This window comes from Podarcis erhardii (genome assembly GCF_964252035.2).
Source record: "Podarcis erhardii genome assembly, chromosome: 5".
Taxonomy (NCBI): domain Eukaryota; kingdom Metazoa; phylum Chordata; class Lepidosauria; order Squamata; family Lacertidae; genus Podarcis; species Podarcis erhardii.
The window spans coordinates 60827638-60852967 of record NC_138509.1 but is presented as its reverse complement, the minus strand read 5'-3'; the positions used below and the strand labels follow the sequence as shown (position 1 = coordinate 60852967).

The window sequence follows — 25330 nt, the reverse complement described above, 5'->3', positions numbered from 1 at the left end:
AATGTAGGGTTGGAAGGGATCCTGAGGATCATCTATCTAGTTAACCCCCTGCAATGCATGAATCTCAACTAGATCATACATGACAGATGGCTAGGTAAAGGGACCCCTGACCAGTAGGTCCAGTCACTGATGACTCTGGAGTTGCAGTGCTCATCTTGCTCTATAGGCCGAGGGAGCTGACTTTTGTCTGCAAACAGCTTCCAGGTCATGTGGCCAGCATGACTAAGCCGCTTCTGGCGAACCAGAGCAGCGCACAAAATCGCCATTTACCTTCCTGCCGGAGCGGTACCTATTTATTTATTTACTTGCACTTGACGTGCTTTCAAACTCCTAGGTTGGCAGGAGCTGCAAGCCTTATGCACTTGCATTTTAGTAGTAAACATCCTGAACTCTGGGGATACTTACTTGGTTACCACCCCACATTACTGATGGAAGATGCCTGTTAGAAAGAAATGTAAGTAATTCCAAAATCTGTTATTAAATGTGGGCATGGGAGGAGAAAGGAAAGCATGCCAAGGGCTACACAAGTCAAGTGGATTGTCTGTAAATGAATTACCTGTGTGGTCCCAAGTACCAACAGCATGAAGATTGCAACCCTGTGCAACTCACTCATCAACCATGTCTGCTCCTTCCACAGTGAGGTGTGGCAGCTCAGCACTATCCTTGCCCATGGGTAGCTTTCTGTGCATGACAATATAGAGAATAGCACGGGCCATCACAACTTTGGATACCTTCTCAGGAGAGTGGGTCACATTGCCCTACCATGTGATGCAGGCCATGGAATCACATCTTCAGTGTCCCCAATGAGTATTTGAATAAAGGGCTTCACTGAGTATCCATGGGTATTCAGCTGTGTGCATGGGGAAGTAAAAGGGTTATCAATGGCCTCTCCTGTCTGGATGTTGCTATGTGTTAATCCATCTCACACATCTACCCAAAAGCCCCCTGTGGTCCTCTAGCAGATGTAGCTGGTTAGAAACTAAGGATCTAGAAGTTAGGAACATTTTCTGGCATTGTGGCATTCATGAGATGGACACTGGGTATTGCATATCACCATCATGTAGATAGCGTAGACAGAAGCCAACAGTTTCATAGAACACATATCTAATTTTGCACGCTCTACCTCACAGAAGCCTGGCAGTGTACCCTCTTGGGACCACAGGCTGGACTACCCATGCCACATTCCATTGGAAATGCCCTATTACTGGGTAATGCAAGCCCAGGAGGACATTCTTGATACCATTAGTATGGAGCAGTCATGATAGGCTGGAAATGGACATGGTGGTGCCATGTTAAGAGAAGCAGAGAAAGGAGTTGGCAGTGCCCAAGAGGCTGACCAGCTGGCCCAGCTGCAGCTCCCCTCCCCCAAAGTCATCAAACCATGGAGGTGGCTTTGCTCAGCACTCCTGGAAAGGTGTAAAAAAGGTGTGCTTGGCAATGCTCTAGTGCAATGAGCTTGTGAACCATCCCTGGTATAAGTTGCCTTTCTTTGTACAGGCATGCTACTCCTCCAGGGTCCACCAACTGTTGTGGCTACCCTCCCACTGACTGCCTAGCCAGGCCCCTCCCCCCAGATTTTGGAGCACCACTGTCCTGATCTCCAGAAACATCCCCTTGCCCCCACTGCTACTATTTGGATATGGGCTTCAAGGAAAACTGAAGAAGTTGGGGAGCTTGTAGTCAAGGGGCAATCTACACTTGAGTGAACCTCCCCCTGGCCTGCCTTATCTTTGCACTAGCAGGCTTGCTCTGACCCACTGGCCTTTGCTAATGGTAGCTCATCTCATTCTGCCTTAGTATGGGTGGGTGCTCTATTGGGTGCCTGGCCAGCAGTGTACATGGTGGGTGATATTGTACCTGCTGGGAGCTGCATCTAGACTGGCTGCTCCGAGTGGGATTGCTATGGATGTGTGTGCCTTTGCACTCCTCCCATTGCAGTTGTTTTCTTTTGGCTGGCAGTGGCCCCTTCCACTGAATGAAATTTGTACGTGCTGGATTTTGCCAGTGTTATATCCTATATGGATATATGCTACTAAGAGAACTGATAGCAGCTTATTACAGAAATAGCAAATATGGATGAAAATATGTTTAACCTAGATTGCTAAAAGTGTAATTGTTGTGCATACCAATCTGTTCTTTTTACATGTCATGAACGAAAGCAGCTACTTCCCTATAGTTCTTATCTGGCTTTTCCTTGCTGGGATCTGTAGCACAGAATTAGATGCACCTGTTATTATACAAAATCCTCCAAATCCTTTATTCATGTTTCCAGGATGTCATATAGCACAAATTGTATGTAACACAATGAAGAGCATCACACCAGCTACAGGAAGTACTGTGCTGTATGAGAGTACTTTGAAAACAATATCCCAGAGCACCAACATGGGCACACGCACACACTCCACAACACTACAAATCACTTTGAAATGTATTTTTTAAAAAATAGACAGCTAGAGACTTCAGAACCACTTAAGATTCTAAATGTAGCAGGACCACCAATGCAAATGGCACTGGGTTTATGAAGGCTGCTCTAGCCACTGCAAGATCTTAAGGAGCAAAAAACTGAGTTGGCTACGTGGAAGTAGTGTCATCTCCAAACAGTTTCAAGATAGATGGTTCTTGAGGTCTGCTGCAGAATCCATTGTACAAACCTGTGGAGTTATCTCTAAAACTGTAGGATGGAAGGGCGAGGACTGTCTATCACGTTTGCATCAATGGTTCCAATTAATAGGCACTGGCACATCAAGAGGGCTAAACAAAATGTGACTGTGAAGAGTTTAAACAGGGACAAGCCTGAGAAAAATCTTTGTTCCTTTGATAGATCAATAATCATCCCTTAAGGTCATTGGGCTCCAACGTATCCATCCATCGTCCTTCTTACTCAGATGTAGCTCTCTAAAACAAACCCCCAATTAAAAGAGCCTTAACACTGTTCTGTACAACCTTTGTTTCCAGAGTCTTTATACCTCTGGCTCTAGACTTTTTCTTTTCTCTTCAATTTGGATACTTTCTTGACAGTTCCATTCTTATTGAGAAGCTTCAGAACACGCTCTTTGTGATCCAAGACCTTTAACATGGATTCTCGAGCTTCATTTATTTGATCCATTACGAGCTTACATCTCTGCATATTCCCCTGAAACACAACACAGGACTGATATTAAACAGCTGAATGCCTCATAGGCACACAAGTAATCTTTAAACAACCACATTGAAATGTCAGAGAGTACATGACCTAAAGAATTTTAAAACAAATGAAGCAGCCGTTTAGGAACAGATGAACAAGTATGTTTCCACTTTCTGCTAATAATAATCTGGGAAATTAGACTCTCTACATCAAATGTATTATGTAAGACATTTGCATTTCAAGACACATAGTAATAATGGTGAACTTTCAAGGCGAAAGCAACCTCATTTGGACGCAATGCTAAACTTAGTGCTGCTTGAATGAGGCTTGTGTGCTCTCCCACTCCCCTTTCCACTTCTTGCATGGCGGCAAGGAGAGTCATGTCCAAACCTGGATCAACGGTTATTTTTAATTACGGTTTGGGGAAACAAGCCAATTTCAAACCATGGTTGATTAAGTTGGCTTGTTTCCCTAGCCATAATTAATATTAATCGTAATTTAGAATTTGAATGGAATACTAAACTGCAGTTAATTAAAAATGGGTATCTTCCTTATGGCTGCCACAAAGAGGATGGAGGTGCAGAAGCCAAAGGTTTTTGCACACAACACTAAATCACAGTTTAAAATTACCGGTATGTCCAAAGCAGCCCAACAGAAACAGATCAATGCATACTCTTTTCTGATTAAAAAGATAAAATGTAAGTATACAAAACTATGCATGTATCTACTCTTTATTATGAAGTTATATACTCTGGATGCATGCTCTTCCTAAAGGAGTAATTCAGTGTGTCAAGGCACTGGCCTTCCATCAGTGTTTGAAGACCAATTTTTTTAGACTAATGGACTAATTCTTCTTCTCTCTGTCTCTCTCTCCCTCCTCCCCCATGTGTCTGCTCCCAACTATTATGCTCCCATATATTATGCTCAGGCTTTGAATGATACGTGGAACCATGGAACCTGTGAATATCTATTTTCTATTTGTTGTAGTGTTTAAATACATCCCAAATTATTCATTTTTTTAAAGAATCATATGTGTTGTTTTTTAATACGTTAATATTTTGAGTGGCTATACTAAAATACTGTGTGGTTCATTTTCTACCCTCTTTTAACAATTGTTTGTTTCACATTTAAAAAAAATGTCCCACCATTTAAATTAAGAAAAAATATCAATTGCAAATCACCAAACTGAAGGAGTGAACAATAAGCCTTTACCTGTATCAGTTCATTTATTCGATGCAAATCATCATCAGTTGCTGCCTTTTTCTTGGGAATGATCCCTTCTTGCAGGGAGGTGAGTCGTTCATACACATCGTGTTCCAGGTTGGTCTATAAAATATTAGAATTTGGCAAGAACACCTAACATTTTCACACTGTTTCATATCAAGGGCTACATAAGCTATAAAAATTCCATCTGCTCATACAACTGCTTTCAAAAGATTCAGTACTATTTTTCACTGCTGACAGAACAGTGCTCCTCTTCTTAAGGTTACAATGTCTTTATTGCAACTGCAGTAGGAAGCTCTCTGAAATATGCTTCAAAATGAAGCAGGGCTGTCCCACTTCAGAATGAGGAAACATGGATCCTAGCCTATGCTTCTTACAATGCAGTACAACAGTAACTCCCTATATGCAAGTAACTGTCATCCAATGCCTGTGAAATATATGCTTTGAGGTTCTAGTCCTCTTACCATCACCTCTTATACTTAGATCAAAACCTCGTTTCACACACCATCAGCAGCCCCAGCACTCCTAAATTACATACACAATGTAATGTCACATTTCCATTGTACTCCTCATGGCCTTGGGAGCTTGGTGCTAGAATACAAAGCACCTACATCACCCCCACCTGAAATAGAAGCATCCATGAATGTCGAACAGTGCTGCCTCCAATAGTCTTATCAATCTGGTGGTAATTTAAAAAAATAATATAAATGATATATATTTATATAGTTTTGTATCACCTTTAAGAAAGCTTCCTGGGCTAAGGCTTTTCTTGGAGGAATTTCTTCCTCATTTTATATGAAACTATCCCATTTCCCCCACTTACCAGCTGTAATAGCTGTGCTGCGCAAAGGTGGACCTTCCACCCCTGTGCACGGCAGGATACACCTTTCTGATTAGCGATCTCTTGCAGCATAGCCTTCTTCTCTTCTAGAACAAGAGTCAAATACGAGACACAAGCAAATAATGAGTTTTTAAAAGGTGAAATGTACCTTATTCCTTGAGCTACAAAAATACTAAGTTTACTGCAGCAGTCATTTGTGTACCTGGTATGTGAAACCTGACCACAGATGTTGGTAGAATGCAGGAACAGGGATCCAGGGTCAGATGTGCAATAATGCAACAGCCAAATTCTGTGATCTGAACAGGGGTGGAGTGGGGCTTGCTTTGAATCTTTGTATCAAGTGTTGGTAAACTTAGTTTGTCTGATAGCCAGGGACTATATATGTAGAAACCCCAAAGTCTTATTCAATAAATACATAATGCAAAGTAAGCAAGTCTCCTTGCACCCACTTTTCTTGCATAATTCATTTTGCTAGGCAGACACACAGAGAGCAAGCAACTATACGGGGACTACTTCCTGTCAGCTGAGGATCTCTATTACTTTATGTATAACTAAACCTCAATAACAATAGGAAAACTGATATGTATTAGCACTGCCTCTGCAGTACAAATATTACAGTGGCTTTAGATGGTGGATATGTTTCTAGGCAATTTGCTGCACATCCTATATCAGAGGTTAAATGTTTGCAAGTAGACACCTGTCTAATATTGTAACACATCTGTTCACCGACCCATGCAAAATGTAATGACAGGAAGACATACCTTTCACTCTGACATCACTATACCGCTGAAAGTGATGATAGGCAGCTTTCCATGGGTTGCGATAGTGGCGAAGCAGTGTTATGGGTGGCCGAGGACGTACAGGCACATACCTCACACCTTCTTCATCTAAAGCAAGATTGAGAAAAATAACTAAAGCCTCTTTTAAGGTGCTTGCGTTTTGAGCTAGGAAAGAAAATGTGATCCCACGATAGGGCCGGCATACTTTGAATTCGAGATTAATTCAGCTCCAACAGCTCCCCGCCCCCCCAAATAAAAATCTGCCATGAAAAACTGATCTTTACGGGGGACAGACGGACCCAAAGTTGATCATTTTTAGCTCAAATTCCTTTTCTAGTGGCAATCTTACATTTTGGGTGGATGGGTATTACTTGGAGAAGATGACAACCAACCAACCAATTATTTAATTAATTTATTTATTTCCATTCACCTATATATTCTTTTGGAGGTGACTTGCGCTTCTCTGCTTTTACCAGCAGGCTTTTGGTAGTGGATTTCTCATCATCAGTGCTATTAGTCTCCATCATATCCCCTTCCTCTGTAGAGATTATGTGCTGCTGCTTTCGTGGTTTTTTCCTTGGAGAGGCACCAGGTGGCAAGTCACTTGAGGGCACTGAAAGGTTGTTGGCCAGCAGTGTAAGAGACGGGGAGACAGTATTTGTAGTCAGTGGAGGAACTGCTGAAAGAGAAGACAGGAAGGGACAAGTTTTAAGAGACTGACAGGTAAAACAAAGGCAGCTTTAGAGCCAACACCCTTGTCTTCTAAAGACTGCAATGCTAGAGACCAGATGCTAACTGCCAGTGCAGTGCCTTTGTAAGAGGAGAACATTATGTTTTTCTAGAGTCCCTCCTCTCAAGGATCTTAGAGCTTTTATATATACTTTCCCCCTGATTTTCTTTTGAATGGTTTGGCCTTACGTCATGAATAAGAGTGAGCAGAGTTAAGCAGACGAAGTATTTTGTTTCAATCCTCCCTGATCTCTTTTTTTTCTGGGATTATGGTTACTACGACAGCGTTTGGGCTCTTTCAGTTCCCAATAAAGCTGCAAGGCACCCTTAGTGCAATCGATTGGCAGTTTGTGTTTGACATGCAAACTACTACGGCAAAAGTAACTTACAGGAAATTCCTTAACAAATTGAATTTAAGAGTGAAAGCCTTGAACAGAGACTTCTCACTATAAGGCTGCACAACTGTTCTCTTAGTGTTTACTACAGAGCAGAATTAAGCACTAATGTTTGATCTCTCCACAAACTTTAATAGCAAGTGTACAGTGGTACCTCTGGTTATGATCGCTTCTGGTTACGAACTCCGCTAACCCAGAAGTAGCTGCTCCTGGTTGCGAACTTTGCCCCAGGATGCTAACGGAAATTGCGCAGCAGGAACCCCATTAGTGAAAGCGCGCCTCAGGATAAGAATGGTTTCAGCTTAAGAATGGACCTCCGGAACGAATTAAGTTCATAACCAGAGGTACCACTGTATTCTTTTATTTCTACCTGCCATTTTAACTATGCAACTTTTAGCTTTCAGTGACATGCTAGCTATGGCCCTTTCTAATTATTATCTCCTGTGGGGCTTTTGTACCTACTTTGAGCATCTCATTTGTGATTGCTTAAGCAGAAATCTACCTGAGACTGGCCGCATTATATCCATGGGTTCCACTTCCTCTTTTATTTTTATCTCTGGCACAACGGGGCCCAATACTGTAGAGAGGACGCCACCCATGGCTGGTGGAGGTGGAGGAGCTGCCACAATTGTGGTTGAAGTCGGTGCAGCAGCAGGAACAGTTCCTGGAATGGTTGACAGGGCAGCCGTGGGCTGCGAAGGTGGACTAGCTGCTGTGATGATGGTTGGAATGGCAGCTGGTGGCTGCTGGGAAGTGGGGACTGCAATTGGAGGTTGTTCATTGCTCTGAATGGATACTGCCTCCACAGATACAGTCACTGGAGTGGCCATAGACACATGGATTTCTGGTTTTGGCTTGGCACTAGATGAAACAAACCAAAAGGAAAAAAGGAAAAAGTTAGCAGTTTCACTTATTCAAGATCCTACTACCATGACTGTATAGAAATGCAGAGCCTCTGAAAGATTAATTTTGTTCTGGTTTTTTTTCCCTTTCCAGTTTTCTAGAAATGTATCTTACAATATGGTGACATCACATAAGTAGATGGAAGTCTGGGTTTCCAGAATCTAAGTAGTACAAGCCCACCAGAAATGGTGAAATACAGTCACCAAGTTTAATGCCTTTTCTTCAGAATCTTGACAATACCATGTAAAAACATCAGAAAGCAACAAGCTTAGGGTTCCAGTGCTATATCAAAAAATGAGGTACGAAATGAAAGAGGTTTTAGCATTATGCCTGAATCAGAACCTTTGATTTGTTTCTCCCCAAGAAATCACATTCAGGAAACCAAGAACATTGGCTTCCTGGTCATGTTTTTTTCAAATGCAGAAAGGAACCAGGAGTGCTGGTTTGGACCATCTAGATAAGAAAGTACACTGGACCCCATTTTGGACGACACATTTTTGTCTGATCCAATAAGCCGCCTGCTCTGTGGTTTGTTTTCCCACTCAAAGAAGGGGAGAGAAAAACAAGGGATGCTAAAACTGTAGGCAGCATCATATGGCTCATTGGCAAGACTATCTTGCCTAACTATGGCTTTGCGTAGGCTTATATCTGAACATGGCCAATATGTGCATATTGTAGTGATCTGAGAAAAAGTAATTCAATACTCTTAAAATAGCTCCCTATTTTATGTTCCCCAGGTCCTAATCTGCTTGCACAGCTCAGTGATCATCACTGAATATTTCACTGAACTCCCATTTACCCAGAAGTAAGTATGCACCAGCTGTCTCCACGGAGCTTATTATTTTGCAATGGGTAAGAACAGCCAGCATCTCTTTCACCTTTTTGCCAAGTTAGAATTACAGTACTTCGAATGCTTTACATATCTTTTTATTATGAGATCTTACCCAGCTGGTCTTGGCGATCCAGATGCACTCCTCATTGAGCTTTCCACTCGAGCGCCAGATACCTCAGATGGCTGCGGAGGGATGAGGCTTTTCCTAACCGCCAACCTGCAAAACAGCCATGAATATAGTAGTTTCTGAAAAGCAAAACTATTACAATAGTTGCCAAGGCTGCTTAATTTAAAAGCGGTGTACTAATATTCTCTTCTGCTGTATTTATCCTATATAGGCTCCAGCTGGGGGGCTGATTAGAATTGTTCGCTCCAGCAGATTAATGGAATCCAAAAGATTCCTGAATTCGCAGGGAAATTTTCCAAACAGAACAGCTGCCTCTCCTGTCAAGACCCTAGTCTTGCTGTGGAAAAGCAAGATGATATAGGCCACTGACACAATTGCACCTAGGGGCCCTCTCCAGTCCTGGTTTCCCAAGAGACTTTGGGCAATGAAACATGTCGGAAGATGGCTAGAGCATAGATTACTTAGGATGTAAAGCGGGTTTGACCAAACACAGGTGACAGAACTCTTTCCTTGTATGGTAACGAAACTACAGCTGGTGCAGAATGCTGCTGAACAGCCTGGGTCATGTAACACTAATTCCTAAGGTTCTGCACTGGCTGCTTGTGAGTTACTGGGCCTGATTCAAAGTTCTGCTATTAGCATATAAACCCCTGAACAACCTGGCACCTAGTTATCTAAAAGAACAGCTCTCCCTATGCTGTCCAACTTGTGCCTTGAAATCAGCACTGAGGCCCTGCTTATGGTCACACACACATAAAATGCTAGGAGGCTGCTGACATGAGACAAGGCATTTTCTGTAGTGCTCCCTGCACCGTTGACTCCAGACTATGAAAATTACTTCCTGAAGAAATACAGTTGCCCCCTACAGTGGCTAGTTTTAAGAAATTGCCTGGTCCCTGTGTTGAAGTGTTTTTACTCTTCTATTTTACTCATCTGTTACTCTGTTTTTAGTTTTGAATTTTTTAAAAAATACACACATCTCTGTTTTTGTAAGCTGCTTTGAGCTACATACTGGAGGTAAGGCAGGGTATAAGTCTTCACTAATAAATACATATTCCATGAGTTCTCACATGTTTTATTGGTTCTGTCATAATGCTCAGCATACATAAGACGACTGATGAACAGACTGCTACAAGGCTGTATCCAACAATATTGTACTGTCGGTGCAAGGACTTTCATCCGTGCAATGAGACTTCTCCCTCTCCCACCCCTGCACACCTGGCCCAAATCTCCTACAGAGGACTGGAGAACCCACAGAAGACATGGGGGGGGGCTGCGGAGGGAGAGGAAATCCCGTTGCGCGGGCACAAATCCTTGCACCAACAGGATGCTTTTATTAGATACGACACTATTTCTTGTACAGTGGCAAGCAGATTGCACATTATCAAAGCAATTGCAATTTTACTCACCCATCTGTAGTGGGTTTCTTCCGGAGAATGCTTGGGCGAGGGGATGAACCCTGGGCTGGTGTACTAGAACTGGCATTCTGACTATGGGTTTGTACCACTGTAGTTGAAGCTGGAGCAGTGTTGAATGTATTGCTGATTGGATTGGCCATAATAGTGGCTCCATCTGCCAAGACCACTAATGGAAGGAACAAAAAGCTTATAGGGAGGTAGCAGACAAAAGCAAGAGAAATTTAACCAGAAACTGTTTCTCTTAAAATAAGAAGTGGGAATGTTGTTCCATTCTATGCTTGCTCAACAAATGCCAAATTTAAGGAGACAGCCATCCAAATGATACTCAGGAGCAGAAGAACAACTGAACTCAATAGACTTAAGTCCGTCTTTTTACATTGCTCTACTAAGAGTATAACCAAAATTGGATATCAGGCTTAGTGTTTTAAAACTATCTGCTGCTCAGTTCTACGAATGTTAACTCAAGGTGTTCAATGGGGCTCTCTCAAAAATGTATAGGTAAAGGTAAAGGTACCCCTGCCCGTACGGGCCAGTCTTGACAGACTCTGGGGTTGGTGCGCCCATCTCACTCAAGAGGCCGGGGGCCAGCGCTGTCCGGAGACACTTCCGGGTCACGTGGCCAGCGTGACAAAGCTGCATCTGGCGAGCCAGTGCAGCACACGGAACGCTGTTTACCTTCCTGCCAGTAAGCGGTCCCTATTTATCTACTTGCACCCGGGGGTGCTTTCGAACTGCTAGGTTGGCAGGCGCTGGGACCGAGCAGCGGGAGCGCACCCCACCGCGGGGATTCGAACTGCCGACCTTTCGATCGGCAAGCCCTAGGAGCTGAGGCTTTTACCCACAGCGCCACCCGCGTCCCCTCAAAAATGTATACACAGGATTAAAACTCTAATTAGCCATAGCTTAAGAAAACCACCCACAAACTTGATCATATATTTTTGCTAGGAGATAGGGAACAGCAGATACTGGTAAACAAAATAAAATGCTTAAGTGACTCTAGCAGTGTGTTTGATTCAGAAACAGAAATGGCAGTTGTCCACATTAGTGACAGCCCAGACCTATGCATTTTTAATCATAAACCCCACCAAGCTCAACAGAACTTCTAAGCAGGTGTTCATAGTAGTATTGCAGCCATAAGTACACGATTAATTAAAAAGCAAACCCCAAGAGGAATAGTTATGGACAATTTTGCTCACAACACAAGCATTCTTGGCTAGTTACCTGATGTCTTGGTTTCAGTTTGTGGCTGTTGAGCACCCATTGGTGCAGTCTGAAGACCCTGTGTGCCAATTGGGGCAGCTGGATGTAGCCCTTGGGTTCCAATTGGCGCAGACTGTATTCCTTGTGCACTGATGGGTGCTGGTTGTATACCCTGTGCACCAATTGGTGCAGACTGGATGCCCTGAATATGACGGGCGTGAGATGCATCCACTGTCATCAGCTGCATGGGATTAAGATGAACTGTGGAGGCCACTCCTACTCCAGTCTGAGCTGCTATGGCAGAATTTGGCGCCTGAGCTGAAACTGGAAATACCAAACAATAGACTTAATTACTTCCACACAAAACAGCCAATTTATTATCTTGTGTTGCCAAGCAGCATTGTTAGATTTTGTATTTAAATACTTGTAGTTTATGCACACATCTGTGGTCCTGCTGAAGATGCCAACAGATTAAATAAGATTCATAAGCCAGCCCTTCCAGCATTATGTTTATACAGCAGCAACAGTGGCTTCATAATGCTAAAGCTGAATTATAATAATCCTCATGAGGACTGTTGAGGTTATATATGCAAAGAAAAAGATGTATTCCAATACTCCAAGGAAAACATATGGCCCTTTCACAGCTAGGGTCTAGCTATAACAAGTTTTCTGATTAGCTGAAGTAATTTAGAAGTGGTTATTACTGGATATTCCAGTAGTTTGGAATAGAGCAGCTGAACGCTGTAAACGTGGAGCTCATGTAATACAATGGCTGAGAACACAAAGCAGAGACTCGCCAGTTAAACTTTCACCTCAATTGTCAAGCTATTAGAAGTTATTTCACACTGTCAGTCCTGGTTTGGAGAGCTTGCACAAACCACAATTTGCCAATTTAGATTTAACAGCAAACCCCCATTTCCAAAAACAACAGGACATCCAAGAGAAGGGTGGAAGAGGACTGTCAGGAGGATTTTTGTTATTGTTTGTAGCAGTAGCCATTGTAATACAAATCACAAGAAACAAACAAGTCAATTTGAGAGTAATTACAAAATACCAATTTTTCAGAACAGCAAATCACCAAAACTTAAAAACTGCAGAATTCCCCAAATCATTTAGATTAAAAATTCCCCTTGGTAGTCACTATGTTTTGGGTCAAAAAAACAGACCATATGCTGTAGCCACCAAAGTAGTTCTGTTGGCACAAAGAGCTCTAGCTGTGCAATGGAATTTCCTCTCCTTCTCGGCCCCTAGTGCACCCCCCAGTATTTTCTGGGGATTCCCCCAATTCTCCTGAGCAGATTTGGGGAGGGCATGGGGAAGAGGAGAGGGAGAGAAAAACCCATTGCGAAGCCGGAAGTCTTTAGCAAAATGATCTGCTTCATCATTATCTTGACTTGAGCAAGCTTTGCAGAGAGGGTTTTTTAATTATTTAAATATTAAATTTGCCAGATAACCTTTGCTTGTTTCCCAAAGTACTTTGGAACCCCACTTTGAACTTAAAAAAGAAAAGTTTATGCAGAAAGCTCATTTATGTAGCTGCTCTAAAACTCTTCTGTAAATCAAACTTTGAGATTCCTTACCAGGATATTGGCGTATAGTGGATACAGAGCTGGTAATTGGTGTGTAAGTGTGGGCAGCCAAAGGGTAAGGAGGTGGATATGTTGGTAAGAAGTACTGGAATTGAACAGGTACTGACTGTCTAGAGGAATGAAGATAAATTAAATGTTAGACACAACAGTATAATTGTAGCCTTCAAATGAACTGTAGCAGTGATTGTTAATTAACCTTTGTTGCAATGCAATTGACAGTTCTGGTTTGCTAGCTTCTTTGTGCGCCATCACATTTACCTACTTGGAAGGACACCCAAAAAGCTTCCAAATTCAAACCCTCTTTCTATACCCTGACAATGTTGAACAGTATAATTCAATAAAGAGTAAACATAAGAAGTGAAGTGAAAGAGTTTCTACATTTGCACATACTTCATGTCACTATGTAGTCTGCTTGTAGAACATGTATACACCTGACACTATTTCCACTTCCTAACAATGCAGCTCCTTTCCCTTCATCTACAGCTGCCCTGAAATGCAGGAGTCAAATTTGACATGCAGCATTATTTGCTCCTCAGGAACCTGACAATTCCCTGAATCCACACCCTTTTAAACAAACTGTAGAATCTGAAGAGCACTGTCCATAACTCACAGAACTGGAAGCATAAATTGTGGCTTGGTTACCTAGATGTCTTTTCAGCCCGATTGGTTCAAATCAATCCAAAATCACAAGCGCTTCTTTCATCAGAAATATGCAAAGTCTTAGCTGGCGCAATCCTATGCACATCTATTCAGAAACGAATCTTACCAAGTTCAACTGGGCTTACTCTCAGATATGTGTGCGCATAGGATTAGCTTTGGATACTGAAGTTAACTGAGAGATCAAAACACATTTCATTATATTTTTGCAGATGTCCTCACGTATAACATACATGCAATATAACCAAGATGATTAAGTACCTATCCTAAGTGAGTAAATTCGTTCAGTTACCTGTTATCATTTCTAGCTTCCATGGCAACTGGGTTTGGAGATGCCCGGTGCCCAGATATAGGAATGAGATTACTCCTCTCTGCAGTGTAATCAGACTGGATGCGAGGGGAAGTGTGCGTAATTTGCTGTGGGACTACTTTAGCTGTACAGTGAAAAAAGACATCCCAGTTATTCACAAAGTAAACTGTAGTAGATTCATACTAGGAAACAGATACTGATTGTTCCTTTGCTGGAGCAAGATGCACTCCCAACCTCCATTCAACTGGTGGGTAGTAGGAGCATGGCTTGCTCAAGGAGGGGAACCTGCTTCTCCTGCCCAGCACTACTGTTTGAAGCCACCCAGTGCAGCTACTTTTCACCTTTAACAAGACGGGCAGAAAGGAGCAGCGCAGGGAGGGTTGCAAAGCACAGGGCTGACAACACCCGTTGTGCTGTAGTTCTCAAGCTTGGAAACCCCACACAAGGGGTTTCAGCAGGTAGGTGGAACCAGACACCTGTCAAAGTTGCCCTGTGGGAAGCAAAGAAGTTTCCTCACCCCTGATGTACCTAGTCCATTCTGCCCCAGCAGAAAATAAAATGATAGATCAAAGGACAATGAAGCTCAGAACTAATGCTCTCTTACCGACAGGGATGTTTGAGGTGGTCACAGCCGTTGCATGGGAGGAGTGTGAGGGCATAGTCACTGTGACAATTGTACTTGTAGGTGCTTGAGTGTGGGATACAGAACCTGAAAGGAAGAAAAGTACACACACAATTAAACATTCTTCAGAGTCTGTGCCTTTGACAGAAAATGTATATCACTTCTAAGCTGGGAAATTTCTGTTGCTCCTTGTAGAACAGCTAGACCCCTAGCCTGCTCCTGCAGTAACTGGGGTAGTGTTTTCCATGTGTGCCTAGCCTCCAAAATCACATGTTAAAATCATACACTAATTTTATTGTGCCACTCAATAATTATCAGAGATAAAGGGCTTTTTTTAAGCAGGATACATCAACCCTATTAATGGTTTTTGTATTTGTGCATAAGAAATGCTGAGCTGTAGATACTCACCAGCTGTAGTTGCCGAAGGAATGGTATTGGTTGCTAAAATAGGGGCCACAGTTGCTGCTGCCACTGGAGCACCAGTACTAAATATTGTTTTCTGCAGGGGGAAAAAAGTTGTCTGTCAAGAAACCATGATTGGCATATTTTGGCATCTTGGAACAGAGATGGCACTTCCCCTGATCTGATGCTTTACAGAGGAGCTGGAGTAGATGGGCTCCCATTGTTGGTCTAAGTGACCAGCTCATGAGAGTCCACAAGCTACCTAGACTATCAGCCACAGCATAGCAGGATGCCATGAACCAAGAGGGCTTTTTAAGCCTCTTACAGCAACACTAGAGGACTGAGCAAAAGAAAGATGCTAGGTATATCAAACACCAAGTAGAAAAGCAGCAGCCTAGAAGAGGAAAGGAAGGCTAGACTTGCTTGGCAGATTAAAGAAAGCAAGGAGGCAGACTGTGTTCCCGAAAGGAAAGAAGCTCCAGACTTAGGAATGGAGGATTGTGGGTTGGAAGTTTCCCACCCCCTGTCCAGGCCAACAATATGTTTCATGCTATGTCATGAAACCTCATTCAACTACCTTATAAAACCATATGGTAAAAGTCAGACAACAACATGGAAGAAACTGCACTGATCTCACTTATAATATTTACCTGAGCCATGGTGTGAAGCTGCTGTTTCTGTGTACCTATGGCTGGATGGGACGGCAGGGTAATTCTGGTTGCTGTATCCCGTGGCTGTGCAGGGCGCTGAATACTGATAGGTGCAGAAGGTGGGTGCTGCTGAATTGACAGTGTTGGCCGGCTGGAAAAGACAATCTAAGGTTCTTTTTCTGAAAGCACTTAACAGTCCGTCGACTCATTTTATGAAGAGACACCACAATGGAGCTTAGAATGGCTTCTTCATTGTGCATTACATGAATTAATGCACCAACAGCATTTCTTCTGGAGAGTTCAATCAATGCTGTTTCACATTATATGGCCACCATGTGAAAGGGTGCTTAGCTGCATAGCAAGATGCTGCACACAGAATGGCTCCTTTCATGGAGCAGCTGCCTAGGGAGGCAGTTTGAAGCAGCTCCCATTAGATGGCCATACAGTGGTGCCTCGCAAGACGAACGCCTCGCAAAATGAAAAACTCGCAAGACGAAAGAGTTTTCCGTTTTTGAGTCGTTCCGCAAGACGAATTTCCCTATGGGCTTGCTTCGCAAGAAGAAAGCCCATAGGGAAATCTCCGGGGACCTCTTTTAAAATGCTGGCCGTCGGGAGCAAAGACTTTCACCCACCGCCGGCCTTCAGAAGAGGTCCTGGACCTCTTCTGAAGGCCGGCGGGGGGCAAAAGTCTTTGCTCCCCCCCCCGCCTGCCTTCAAAAGCCGTCTGGGATAGCGGAGAAACGCGCCGGCCTTCAGAAGACCTCCGCTGTCCCGGGGGCTTTTAAAATGCTGGCGGGTGGCAGTGAAGCCCTCCTGTCCCCGGAGCTTGCGGGGCGGGAGGTGGGGAGAAGGGCTTTTCTTCCCACCGCCAGCCTTCAGAACAGCCTTCTGAAGGCTGGCGGTGGGAAGAAAAGCCCTTGTTCCCCCCCCCCCAGCCTTCAGAAGAGGTCGGGGGACAGACTGTCCCCGGACCTGGTCTGAAGGCGGTTTCCATAGGAACGCATTGATTGATTTTCAATGCATTCCTATGGGAAACCGTGCTTCACAAGACGAAAAACTCACAAGAAGAAAAAACTTGCGGAACGAATTAATTTCGTCTTGCGAGGCACCACTGTATTGTGTAAAGTGGCCCTCAGTTAAATCATCGAATGTACCTTTTTTTATTTAAGAAAGCAATCCCAAGACACATTTACTAGGGAGTAAGCTCCACTGAGCACAGAGTGACTTACTTCCAAATAAACATATCTATGGTTGTACTATTAATGGGTATACTGGTTACCTGAGGGTAGCTTCTGTGGCATGTGTTGTCGTTGTTGTAATAACAGGTGATTGGGCCCTCGTGGCCGACACTGTTGCTACTACAGCAGGAGGGATGGTACTTGAAGTTGTCACAGGAGGCCGGGACTGTGGTACGTAAGGAAAAAGTATTACATTAGGGCTTTCAACCAATAATTTTAAAAAAATTATTCACTGCCTAAAATGTAAAGAAATTACACATAGCAAAACTTTGTAAAAATGGACCTCTGAGCCTCCTAAGGGTCAGATACCATATTTTTCACTCATAAGGCGCACCTAGTTTTTAGAGGGGGAAATCAAGAAAAAAATATAATCCCTCCCCAGCCCCAAAGAGCAAAGAAGCCAAGACAGCGAGCGGGATCCATCCTGCTCGCTGTCTTGGCTTCCTCTTTAGCTGCGCGCAACCTCTCCAGCCGAGAGAGGCTGCGCTTGACTATGGCAATTCCCCCACCTCCCGCAAAAGCCCACAGGAGCCGTGCACCCTTTAAGGAGCGCGTGGCTTCTGCGGGCTTTTCTATGAGGAGGGAGAAGGGACTGACTAGCCGCGTCAGTCCCTTCTCGCTCCTGGGGGAAAGCCCGCAAGAGCCGCACGGAGCTTGTGTGTGGCTCTTGGGGGCTTTTCCTGCCTGCCCCCCCCCTGCATTCGCTCCATAAGATGCACCCACATTTCCCCTTACTTTTTAGGAGGGAAAAAGTGCGTCTTATGGAGCGAAAAATACGGTAATTTGATTGCCAGACACATTTTTCTCCCTTAGCAATATGTAGATCATTTTTGTAAACATATTATAAAGAAAAACTGTTGGCAACCTTACAAACTAGGAACTATTTTACATATAAACAGAGCTTGGCATGGTAGGCCCCACAACTGTGCTTGCACCACACTCAGCTCCCTGCTGCCTTGCTTATCCCCCTTAGTAACTGGCAGCAAAGTGCAGCACTGGGAAGTCAGGAAAGCAATGCAGCCCCACCTGTGCCAGCCACTACTGCACACAAATGGAGCTAAAAGCCAACCAACCATTAACAGGAGGGCTTCAAACAAAATGGAGAGCTCTTAACTGTGGGAGTTAATCTGAAGTTCACTCTTTGGATAATATTATTAGTTTGCTCCCTTTACAGGGTCTTTAAATCTTGGCCTGCAATGCTGAAGAATTTGAGTCACAAGAACCAGTTGTCAGATTTCACAGTTCATTTAACTATGTAAGTGGTTTCCCACTTAAGAAAAGCCCAAAAGAATCTGAAAGCAACAACAACAATCATACTGCACAATTGTCACCTGCCTGGATAGGTTGATGAATGATGTGCTGAACTGCTGGTTGAGCTGTCGCTGCATTTGGCAACTGTGAAGCTGGCCTCAGAACAGTTGTCACTTTAGAACTGGACATCACAGCAGCAGCAGCCGCACCTGAGGAAAATCCCACGTAAAACTGAGACAATCCCTAAGACAGTCCACTTTTCAAAAAGTGTAAGAGCAGCCACGACTCTTTATACATGACACAAAGAATTAAGAGTGCTATTAGTAGTGCTGGCTAAACAAAGCAATTTGCATAAAAGAAAGAAAAAGTGGTAACATCCAGTGTTTCCCAACCTTTGGTCTCCAGCTGTTTTTGGACTACAACTCCCATCATCCCTAGCTAGCAAGACCAGTGGTCAGGGATGATGGGAATTGTAGTCCAAAAACAGCTGGAGACCAAAGGTTGGGAAACACATCAACCAGGGTTGTATAGCTGCAATATCCCTCAGCTGCATTCTCTCATGCATCTCATGAGACAATAGGCTGTGGAGCTGTATGCTCCCTCCTCCCTTCAGATGTATCAAGTTTCTCCAGCTGGCTTGAACTGCAGATTACTTTACAGGGATATTGAATTGAGCCTAATCTCTTGAACAGGACTTGAAACCAATTTGTTAACCCTTGTATATAAAGAATCTGGTTCATCTGAACTGCCGTTGACACCAGTATTAATGTTAACTGCAGTTAGAGATGGTGGATTTGCCCAGAATGTAGACGGCATGTGATCCACAGCATATTGTAAACAAGGGGCAGCCAACATGGTGTCCTCCAAATGTTGATGGACTACAACTCTCATCAACCCTGCCCACTGGTTGAACTGTTGGCCTTGCTGGCTATGGATGATGAGATTTGTAGTCAACAATGTCTGAAGGGCACCCCTGTCCTAAAACATATGAGGGGTGTGTGTGTTTTTTTAAAAAAATGATCAACACACCATATTCTACTGTAACCCTAATTATACCCTACACTTTCCCAAGACCAAGAAGCTAAAAATCGTTACTTTAGATTGCAACCATTATCTTTATAGCTACTCTACCAAGGTATTGACGCATGCATTAACCACAGTATAAACATTGTCCAGAATAAGTTTATTACATAATCAATCATCCCAAGAAAGTATTATGTTAAGTACCTCGAGGTAAGTGAGACGCTCCAATGTGTAATGGTGGTCCAGGAGCACTACTTCGGATTATTGACATCTGAACATTGGTTGTCATGATATGGTGCACATTGCTGGGATGTCCCTGCAGACAGTAACAGATTGTGTGTGGGGAAATCGTCTAGATGTAATTTACAAGAAAGGCTTCATATACAACCACACACTACCGTTAAGCCGCTTGAAAGTACAGGTTAGATATGAATTATTATGGTAGGAGATACAAACCAAGACTGTGGCTACTGTGGTTCACAGTGCTTCATTTGCTTTCCATGACTTTAAACAAACAAAAAAGTTACTTTAGAAGAAGAAAATGATTACCTGTTGTCCACTGATTGTTGCTACAGGAATAGCAGAGGCCTGTGGGATGCTGCTCTCCATTGTTACAGTAACTTGCCCTGGGACTTTGGTGGGGCAGGAGAGAGGAGAGGGTGGAGCTGGTGCAATAGGGCGGCTAGGGATGGTAGGCTTCAGGGGAGGCTGCAAAGAACATAAAGATACAACTACTGGTTCTTAGAAATCTGTGGCAACAGAACAAATAAAAACAACACAAGTATGCACCAGTTAGTTAACCCTGAGGGGAAAAGAAAACCTGTAACAAACTTACTGGTAGCCACAGTCTAATTAAATTATTTTGAATTTCTCTATACACATTATTCCTCAGAAGAGAATCATATGAAAAGATGAATCTTTGTGCAATAATATTGCTTTCTTAAGATCAAGTCACTAGTACAAAAAGCTTTAATCTTGGAGACAGCTACTGGAAGTTAGCACACAAATAATTATACAGACAGACATACCCCATCAACCAATTTCCTTGAAACTTTTTGTAATCCTGCTCTCCCCCGCTTAACAAAAATTAGGTCTAGGGTTTGAAATTATGCAACTCACTACTGGTTGCGCTGGAACAGAGACAGTCAACTCTCAAAACCTGTGGGGCTGTATTTTCTCTAAGCCAAACTGTTTAGGATTAAGATTACCAATGATTATCATTTCACCGCCAGCCTCAGTGTACGGGGAAGATGATGCAAGGGACAAGATGCCTCTTTCCAATTAACTACTGTGAACCTCTTCCTCCTCCTCCTCCTCCGACAGTTCTTATTCATGCATGGCAAAGAGAAGCCTTCAGCAACTGGTACCCTCCAGATGTTTTGTACCACAACTTCCATTAGCCCCAGCCAGCACAGCTGACAATTACAATGCTCTTGCAAGGGCATGACCAGTGTGCCCAGCACTTTTTAGGAAGAATTTAGCGGCATGTTTAAGAGATGGGCAGTAGGATATTTTGACTGAGTTTTTCATAGATTCACAGAGTTGAAAAGGACTTGAAAACATCACGTAGACCTCCTGCTAATGCAGAAAATTTGCTGCTATAGCATAACTGTTAGCTTACCAGCCTCTGCTTTAAAACATCTAACAAGGAGGGCCCACCATCTTCTGAGGCACAGTTTGTACCAATGGGGAGCATTTCCTTGTAATTTCAACCTATTGGTTCAAGTCCTACCCCTCTGGCATAACAGAAAACATATTTGCTCCATCACTGTGAACTATGTACTAGTCCAATCCCTTGTCAGACTGCCTTCAATGGTAAAGGTTTCAGTAGATTTTCTTTAGAAAGCACCAGATAACAGTATTCAACCTTCTCTGTCCCAGGGAACCAAAGACAGTTGCAATATATAAACAAGTACATGCTAAAATAAAGAGAAAGTTGCACTTAAACTTAAATCTAGCCTCAGCTAACTTTGCCACTGCATTAAATTTGTGCTATTAAATACCCCTATTCCATACTTGAAAAGCAATGCTCTCATTACCTTCATAAGACCTTCAGAAAAAGAAAGTGGCACTGCTGGAGCTAAATGTGCTGGAGGAGCTGCTACTGTAACTGGCACACCAGATTGTACCGTATGGTGCTGAGTCAACATTTGCACCTGCGGATATGGCCGGACTACCACTGTTTCCTGCTTCTCTTCACGGGACTGCAGAGAGCCACCAGGGACCACATGATCTCTGGGAGCAACTTCCATTTCTCGGCTGGGTTCATCACTCACTAAATAGAAAAATGTATGAAATTTTAGAAAGAAAACAGGACTAGAAACAGGCAAGGCACAGGAATGCTGTCTTTGATTGCTATGGAACTTACTTCCAAAACAAGTATACTGAAGCCTTAGTAGAAATCCTGTAGTTGCCTTACCTGTAGTTGTTGGGTTTATCAATCCAGTAGATCCACTGGTAGAGATCGGAGCTGGAGCTGGTCCTAGACTTGCAGGAGGGGGTCCTGAACGGGGAAACTGCTGAGAACTCATTTCCACCTATGGAACACACAGAATTACAAATAATTCATACATCCACATTACTGAAGCCCTTGTTACTGAGGAATCCCAGCAAATTCAGTTAGGTTACGTATGTTTGCACAGAGTAGCCACTGACAAATGATATGCAAGCTCTCCATCTGGTTAAAATATAAAATACAAACAGTTCAGCCAAGTTCAGTAACTTAATAGACAAATGTTGGTCCGTTAATATACTGAAATATAAAAATAGTAACACAGGTTCAAGTGACAACCACCACATGCAAATAATAAAGTAGCAATACATAGGCCTGGCACAAATCCAATGTTTACAGTGCCAACTTATGCTTACTGAGAAATAAGTCCCACTGTCTTCAATGAATCTTACTCCCAGAAATGTGTCCAGAGGATATTAACCTTCCAATATTTTGACATTAGGACTTCTCTACTAACTATCTGGAAAAAAAACCAGGGCTATAATTATGAAATTAAGACTCAATATTAGCATTAGTAGTATCGATAAATAACAGCTGCTATGCAAACATCTGTGTAAGACACCTATATCAAAGTATTTTAATCGTGTACTGAACATCAATTAAACATACCATCAACTACACAAAACAAATACAGTTTAAAGATTATAGACCAGGGCAGAAATGCTTTAAATAAATGAAATGATAGATGTAATTATCTTGTACTTTGTAAATGGCTATAATTCTCTATACTCTTTCCTCATGCAGTTCCAAAGGAGGTAAGGCTGGTATTAAATACTAAATCTATATTGAAAGATTGCACATGTACACATGACAGTAAATGTAATGATGAGCAACACAGCTGTCACACACAGGTACCCAAATGCAATCAGAAAGACTCAGCTAATTCTGTGCAACAGCTGAGCAAACTACATAGAAACACTGAAAGTGACTATAACTGTAAAACCAGACCATTGATCTAATTATATCAGCATTGTTTACTTTACTGTCTAGTTTCCAAGATCTCAGGCAGAGGGCTTCCAAACAACTCAAAAGTTCTACACAAACTACTATATACTTCTGTTGACAGCAGCCATGCAAAAACCAGAGGAAGTGTACAACTACGCAGAACAATACAACTACACTGAACAGCTAAGCATCTGTTGTGCACACTTACCAGAGAGAATGCCTCACTTAACAGAGAACTTATTCCTGAATAAGCAAATCTTGGGCTGCATAATGGAGTGTTAGACGTTGGATACTGACATCAGTACAGTAATCACATAAACCAGTTCTGAACTCCAGCTCCCATCAGTGACAGCTGGAATAGCCAATCAGCAGGAGTGATGGGAGATAAAGTCAAACTGCACCTGGATGGTAGCAAGCTAGGGAAGACTAAATCAGTCTTCACAGTCTTCACATCCTTCACGATCATAACTTCTACATCACCATCAACTCCAAAACCACTTTATGACACCGCAATACAAACGTAAATTCAACTTTCATGTGTTTGTCTCCCTCTTTTAACATCAACTGCAGGCAACACCTACAGTATCTCAATTACCTGCTTGGCAGCAGAACGCAGCTACTTGAAGTCATCAGGGGTAATGACTGCACGTGCACAGTGCGAGATCTAGGGGAATCCAGAAGCAGCTCCTTATTCGGGGATGCTCTCTTTCCCCCTTGTTCTGGGAAACAAGCCTAATACCTCGCCCCACCCCGCACCCCCGACCCTAAACTGCGCTGGTCGTGGAAGGGCCACTACGATCAATACGATTATAACAGCGCCGCTTGCAACAGCTGGGCCGGCTCACCCGCCCGCAAACCCGCCGCAAACTTTTGGCTTCCGAGACAGGCGCGATCGGGGCGAGTTTAGTGCGGAATCTTGACGGGAGAAGCCGACACTCTGCAGCGGAGACGCCGCAGCGCGCAGCACAAGGCGGCAAAGGGAGCAGCGCCCGTCGCCGGTCAGGGGCGGCTCCCGAGGCCCCTCCCCTTTCGCTCGCTTCGGGCGGAGCTCTCCTCTCGGCATAAGCTCCGCCCACTAGAGCATGAGCGAAGCCCGCCCCCCTCTGCGGGCAGCCAATGGGATCCTCTCACTTCCCTATGGCGAGCCAGCCCAGCGTAGAAGGCAGCACAACCTGCCAACCAATGGGAAAGCCCGCACAGGCTACGCCTAACTACCAATGGGAAAACAGGTAATGGCTAATCAGGAGTAGCCAGGGCCCGCCTCCCTTCCCTCCCTGATCACTATGTGAAACAGACGCGCAGGGCCAGGGACCCGGATGTTCAGCGAGAATAAAAAGGCTGCGGCGGCCGCCGCGAACGCCCCAAGCAGCCGCCGTGAGTGAGGAGGAGTCGGGCGCCCAGCTCGAGTAACTCTCGGCGGGGCTCGGCCAGAGGGAGCGGCGCCTCTCCCTGGCGCCCCGCTCCCCGAACGAGCCCTCCCCTTGCCCGCCGAGTTACCTGCAGCCGAGGGGGCGGCGGTGCCTCTCGGAGTAGCCTCCGGAGCCGCTTCTTTCGCCGACGCTGAGGGGGCTCAGTCGGGAGTGTTGCTTCCGCTGCCGCAGCAAAGCATCCCCTCCCCCCTTTCGATTGATTGGGTCTCGCCTAGTCCTGCCCACAGCGGTGATAATTTCTCCTCGCTAGGCGCGTCGATTGGCTGAGGCGGCGCTTGCGCAGAGGCTCCTGGGGGCTGTAGTTCGAGAACTGAGCGTCGCCCATAGATAACGCCGCGAGAGGTTGGGGGAAGCGAGAGGGTCCCGATTGGCCGCCTGAAAGGAGGCGGGACGAGCGTTTAGCTGCCTCCGCCCACCAAGATTAGGATTGGTCGGCTTTCTTCGGAGCGCTTTAGTAAATGGCTTCTAGATGGAGAACGGGACGGTCCGCTGCTTGGTGAGATGGCGGGAAACCGACCTGGGAGCTGTCAGTTCCTTTTCCCGCTCCCACTTCCGAACCCAAGCTAAGAAAACAAAAAGCGGAGCTGCCCCGAAGCCGCATTGCTCCCGCTCTGCCTTACATTTACCTGCCTGACCGTTATTAAAAGTTTTATTATTGCCCCGTTGCTGTGATCTCTTGTTATTCTAAAACACACAAGTTCTCTGCATTTTAGCAGCATCTCATTCACTGGTTATGAACGGGGCTAATATTAATAATATTGTAATACATGTAATATAATGGACAGGCGTGGACTGTTGGACTATGGCAGTCAACACTGGGCTGTCATACAATGGAAGGGCCTTCAGGGTCCCTAGAGCAGCCTGTGGCACTCTTATACCCACTGGAGTATATTGCAATGCCCGTACAGTGCCAGAGAAAGCCAGGGTGGGCGGGCAGGTTCAGATCCCTTCTCCATGGTGAAGCTCCATAAACTAATTTCCATATTCTACCTCACAAAGTTGCTGTAGGAATAATTCGGGGAGATGTACACCACTTTGCGCTCCTTGGAGGAATGTAATAAATACTGAACCAACTTCAGCCCAGTAAATGGTTCCTTAGGGCAGGGAAGTTCTGTTGCGCCAGAAGCAG

At 44.1% G+C, this 25330-nt stretch overlaps 1 protein-coding gene across 4 annotated transcripts; it reads right to left on the bottom strand.

The window, feature by feature from the left end:
* Positions 1–2230: 2230 nt before the first annotated feature.
* On the bottom strand, positions 2231–24837 carry SAP130 (Sin3A associated protein 130). 4 transcript variants are annotated; one of them, XM_081861730.1, is made up of 21 exons: positions 24269–24837; positions 21734–21851; positions 21354–21589; positions 19864–20022; positions 19519–19630; positions 18376–18500; positions 17082–17206; positions 15803–15953; positions 15159–15249; positions 14733–14837; positions 14111–14252; positions 13153–13271; positions 11594–11896; positions 10364–10538; positions 8940–9044; positions 7595–7953; positions 6399–6647; positions 5951–6076; positions 5172–5272; positions 4337–4450; positions 2231–3133 (listed from the first exon to the last, which is right to left on the bottom strand). In XM_081861730.1, exons 2-21 carry the CDS (start codon positions 21843–21845, stop codon positions 2975–2977), a joined length of 3168 nt encoding a protein of 1055 aa, XP_081717856.1. In that variant the 5' UTR covers positions 21846–21851; positions 24269–24837; the 3' UTR covers positions 2231–2974. The 4 variants fall into 4 exon arrangements, with proteins under 4 accessions (XP_081717856.1, XP_081717855.1, XP_081717853.1 ...); XM_081861729.1 differs by having other exon boundaries at positions 5172–5275; positions 6399–6644; XM_081861727.1 differs by having other exon boundaries at positions 5172–5275; positions 24269–24836.
* Positions 24838–25330: the final 493 nt, after the last annotated feature.

Coding starts and splice junctions, on each gene's coding strand:
- SAP130 (XM_081861727.1), bottom strand. CDS start 21,845: ATGAGTTCTCAGCAGTTTCCCCGTTCAGGACCCCCTCCTGCAAGTCTA. Junction 19,631..19,863: donor CAACAATCAGTGGACAACAG/GTAATCATTTTC, acceptor TACTGTCTGCAG/GGACATCCCAGCAATGTGCA. Junction 6,648..7,594: donor TATAATGCGGCCAGTCTCAG/GTAGATTTCTGC, acceptor CTTCTCTTTCAG/CAGTTCCTCCACTGACTACA.